The sequence below is a fragment of the Cyprinus carpio genome, chromosome A23 (genome assembly GCF_018340385.1).
Source record: "Cyprinus carpio isolate SPL01 chromosome A23, ASM1834038v1, whole genome shotgun sequence".
Classification (NCBI taxonomy): domain Eukaryota; kingdom Metazoa; phylum Chordata; class Actinopteri; order Cypriniformes; family Cyprinidae; genus Cyprinus; species Cyprinus carpio.
In genome coordinates this window covers 19,560,566-19,565,565 of record NC_056594.1, presented here as the reverse complement: position 1 = coordinate 19,565,565, position 5,000 = coordinate 19,560,566, and the positions used below count along the sequence as shown (strand labels likewise).

The following is a 5,000-nucleotide window of genomic DNA, read 5'->3' as shown; positions in this document are numbered from 1 at the left end:
GCCACTGAGGGGGAGCAGAACCCAAAACTAGATGAGCTGAAATTCATCCTGGAGGAAGAATACCACAATAATGATCAGACGCGCACCGTCATGTTTGTTAAGACACGTGCCCTCGCCGACGTGAGTCTAACCTCAGTGATGTGACATCTGCATGCTTCTTCAAATGTGATTCATGATTCACATGTGTGTTTCTACACCTATATAAATAAGGCCATGAAGAAATGGATTGATGAGACTGATTCCCTGAAGTTCCTGAAGCCTGGAGTTCTGATAGGAAAAGGACGGAAATCCAACTTTACTGGATCAGGTGGGAATCCAAACATTCTTATGCAAAACAGACTGACTTGAAATTAGTTTTGCAGACAAATTTACATAATAAAACTAAAATTTTCATCCTTCAAATTAAAGCTCAAGGGTTTAATGTTTGAAAATGACAAAATTGTATTGTAATTTTACAGTTGTGCTATAATATAATAATAAAATGAATCATACTAATAATAATCATTTTTGTTGTTGTTGTTCGTGCATTATTTTGTCATATTTATTATTTTATTTTAAATATAAAAATTTAGTAATCATAATGATATTTTTATTTTACAGTACAATTATTATTATTATTATTATTTTATATTAATATTTATATATAATCACTTTTTTTTCTGGTCACCCTGAGCTTTTATTTAAAAAAAAAAAGAAAAAAAAAGGAAATCAAAATTTTTGTCAGAATAATTGCAATTAGATTTTTTTTTTTAATTCTTTCAGTTGTTGTTAATATTTTGAATTAATTTTTTTTTTTTTAAGTTTTAGTAATTGTGTTTTTATCTATGTAGTTATTATTTTTTTTATTTTGGTTTTTGTTGTTTTAGGACAATGAAAATGAAAATGAGAAATTTTATTTCAATTAACTTTTTTTTTTTTTTAAATAATGCATTTTTTAATGGTCTTCAGTCAGATGTGATGTGCGTTTGTGTTGTTGTGCTGCAGGAATGACTCCGAACAATCAGAAGGGGATTCTGGAGTCTTTTAAGAGCTCCGATCAGAGCAAGATGCTCATCGCCACATCGGTCGCTGATGAAGGCATCGATATCCCACAGTGCAACTTGGTTCTGATGTATGAATATGTGGGGAACGTGGTAAAGATGGTGCAAGTTCGAGGTAACAAACATATGCACATGCTCTCACACACACATAAACACACAGACACTCCCTCTGATGCATAAGTGTTGTGTGTGTGTGTGTGTATGCAGGTCGTGGTCGAGCGGAGGGCAGCCGTTGTTTCCTGATCTCCAGTAATAAGGAGCGCATTGCGAAGGAGAAAATAAACATGTTTAAGGAGAAGATGGTGGAGGAAGCCATCGTGCAGCTGCAGAGCCGCCCCGCCGACCTCAGTAACAAGGTTCTGCACTTCCACCGCATGTTTTAAACATTAGTGCATCTCTGCTGCATGGCGTCGCTAGACAGTACGAACATGTGTGTGTGTGTTCAGGTGGACATGTTGCAGAGGGAAGATAAAGCCCGGAGGGATCACATCAGCTCCAGTCCCGAAAAACCCAAAACCCAGGGCAGTTACGAGCTCCTCTGCAGCAAGTGCAAGAAGTTTGCATGCATGAGTGACGACATCAGAGTCGTGCAGGTATCACCTTCATAATTAAATGCTCAAACCCCTTAAAAACTTCAAGCTTTTAAACTACTTCAAACTTAAAAATACTTAACCTTCAAACTTAAAGCTTTTCAAATTACTTAAAACTTAAAAATACTTAAAACATTCAAACTTTAAGTATTTCAATCTAATTCCAGTTTAAAAATACTTAAATTCTTCCAACTTTAAGCCTTTCAAACTACTTCAAACTTAATAGATACATAAAACCATCAAATGTCAAGCTTTTTAAATGACTTCAAACTTTAAAATATTAAAAACTTACGAACTTCAAGCTTTTTAAACTAATTCGAACTTAAAAATACTTAAAACCTACAAACGTCAAGCTTTTAAACTACTTCAAACATAAAAGTATTTAACTGTCAAGCTTCAATCTTTTAAAATAACTTCAAACTTAAAAATACTTAAAACCTTCAATCCTTTGAGACAATTTCAAACTTAAAAATATTAAAAATATTCAAACTTCTAGCTTTTCAAACTACTTAAAACTTAAAAATACTTAAAACATTCAAACTTTAAGCATTTCAATCTAATTCCAATTAAAAAATACTTAAATTCTTTCAACTTTAAGCTCTTCAAACTACTTCAAACTTAATAGATACATAAAACCATCAAATGTCAAGCTTTTTAAATGACTTCAAACTTTAAAATATTAAAAACTTACGAACTTCAAGCTTTTTAAACTATTTCGAACTTAAAAATACTTAAAACCTACAAACGTAAAGCTTTTAAACTACTGTACTTCAAACATAAAAATACTTAACTGTGAAGCTTCAATCTTTTAAAATAACTTCAAAACTTAAAAATTCTTTAAACCTTCAAACTTAAATCTTTTAAAAATATTTCAAACTTAAAAATACTTAAAAACCTTCAAACTTCAATCTTTTCAGACGACTTCGAACTTAAAAATATTAAAAATATTCAAACTTCTAGCTTTTCAAACTACTTAAAATGTAAAAATACTTAACTGTCAAGCTTTTCCCACTATTCCAAATTAAAAAAATACTTAACCTGCAAGCTTCAAACTACTTAAAACATAAAAATACTTAAAACCTTCAAACTTCAAGCTTTTAAAATTACTTCAAACTTAAAAACACTGAAATCCTTCAAGCTTTTAAACTACTTCAAATTTGAAAGTACTTAACTTTCTAACTTTAAGCTTTTTGAACTACTTCAAACTTAAAAATTCTTAAAACCTTTAAACTTCTAGCTTTTCAAACTACTTAAAATGTAAAAATACTTAACTGTCAAGCTTTTCCCACTATTCCAAATTAAAAAATACTTAACCTGCAAGCTTCAAACTACTTAAAACATAAAAATACTTAAAAACTTCAAACTTAAAGCTTTTAAAACCACTTCAAACTTAAAAACACTGAAATCCTTCAAGCTTTTAAACTACTTCAAACTTGAAAGTACTTAACTTTCTAACTTTAAGCTTTTCGAACTACTTCAAACTTAAAAATTCTTAAAACCTTCAAACTTCTAGCTTTTCAAACTACTTAAAATGTAAAAATACTTAACTGTCAACCTTTTCCCACTTTTCCAAATTAAAAAAAAACTTAACCTGCAAGCTTCAAACTACTTAAAACATAAAAATACTTAAAACCTTCAAATTTCAAGCTTTTTACAATACTTAAAACTCAAAAATACCTAAAAACCTTTAAACTCCAGGCCTTTTAAACTACCTCAAACTTAAAAATACTTGAACCTTTTAATGCCAAGCTTTTTTAACCTCTTCTGACTAGGATTTTTCAAGAAAGCATTAAAGTTTGTCTATATATTTTACGATCTAGTTTATAATTAGAGTTAAAAATTGGGAAGAATTCTTTTTTTTTAATAAAAAAAAGTCATTGAAATTTCTTTTTTATCTTAAAATTCTACTTTTTTTTTTTTTTTACTGATGTCAGTTTATCGCTCTCTTTTCTGACTTTTTCTCAGAATTAAGCATTTATATCTCACAACTGCAAATTATAAGCTCAAAAAATGCAAAATTCCTTTATGAAAAAAAAGGTCAGAATTGTGAGATAAAATTACACATTTATCCTTTTTATTTTTTTATCCCGTTGCGGAAACAAGCTTCCATAGAACCGTGAACATATGAACGTGTTTGTGAAACTCTATTGGTTCTCTAGATTTTTCTAGGAAAGTGTTCATTTTGAACCATCGCTCTGTTCGTTTCTCTTTCTATCATCTTTCTCATTCTCTCTGTTCCGCAGGGCGCTCATCACATCGTTCTGGATCGCTCCATGTTCAAGCGCTGTACAACCGCTCCCCATAAGAACCCAAGAGCCTTCTCTGGCTTCTGTAAGAAAGAGAAGATGCTCTGTGCCGAGTGCAAGCATGACTGGGGTCTCATCGCCTCTTACCTCACCATCCAGGTGACTCTGAGCATTTTATTATCCAGCAAGAGTATGATTCTGAGCACTCTTATTTAACTGTCATGTATGATATACTATTCGTTTTTGTTTATATTTTGAATTATATTTTATTTTTGAATTTTGTTTTCATTTTAATTTTGCTTCAAATGTTGGTATTTTTTGTTTTTGTCATTTTTATAGTTTTTATATATCTATAATATTGATCAGTTGTTTTACTTCAACTAAAAATAAACCAAAAAAGAAGAAATGTTGCCTTAGCAACAACCTGAAATATATATATATATATTTTTAAATTTTTATTTTTATTTTAATGTTCATTTTATTTGTAATTTTTTTTTATTGTTTTAGTTAACGATAATTGTTTTTTACTTACCATTAATCATACTGTAGTGATATTTTAAAAAAGCAAAAAGAAAATATATATTTTTTTATAACAGCAACATAAAATGCATTAAACATTACATTACACCAGGGTTTCCCAAACTGGGCTTAATGTAAGAACCGCAGTGGGTTTGATCGACTTGATAAAAAACTAATAATTAATTAAATAACTTGAACACTAAAAATATAAATATTTTATTTTTAGTTTATATTTAGTTTACTTGCATGTCAATGTGACCATTGACCAACATCAGAGAACCTTAAAACATGCAAATGTGTTGTTAAATTATTTGAAATATGAACTTCCTCTGAGATATTACTAGTAAATATTTTATTTTAAGGGGTTTGGCTGACAAAAAAAAAAAAAGAACATTTAAAAGAGAAAAAAGAAGAATTAGGGAGAATAACAAAAAATTGAAAACTAACTACCACCATTTTAATAATATAATCGTGCAATAAATAACTAATCTGATTATGAGCATTTATAATCTAATTTATTTTTGGAATCTGATTACATGTAATCAGTTACTACCCAGCACTGGTACAGCACAAATACTTGATTCTGTGTATTAATTCAAATTTGG

General features: G+C 29.5%; 1 protein-coding gene across 1 annotated transcript in view; it reads left to right on the top strand.

Moving 5' to 3' along the window:
- LOC109081892 (antiviral innate immune response receptor RIG-I) overlaps positions 1-5,000 on the top strand; it is a 13,542-nt gene that overhangs the window by 7,883 nt on the left and 659 nt on the right. The window contains 6 exon segments of the mRNA XM_042713940.1: positions 1-120; positions 211-307; positions 985-1,155; positions 1,248-1,396; positions 1,487-1,633; positions 3,874-4,035. The exon segment at positions 1-120 is cut by the window's left edge and continues 26 nt beyond it. Coding sequence (XP_042569874.1) covers positions 1-120; positions 211-307; positions 985-1,155; positions 1,248-1,396; positions 1,487-1,633; positions 3,874-4,035 — 846 coding nt within the window.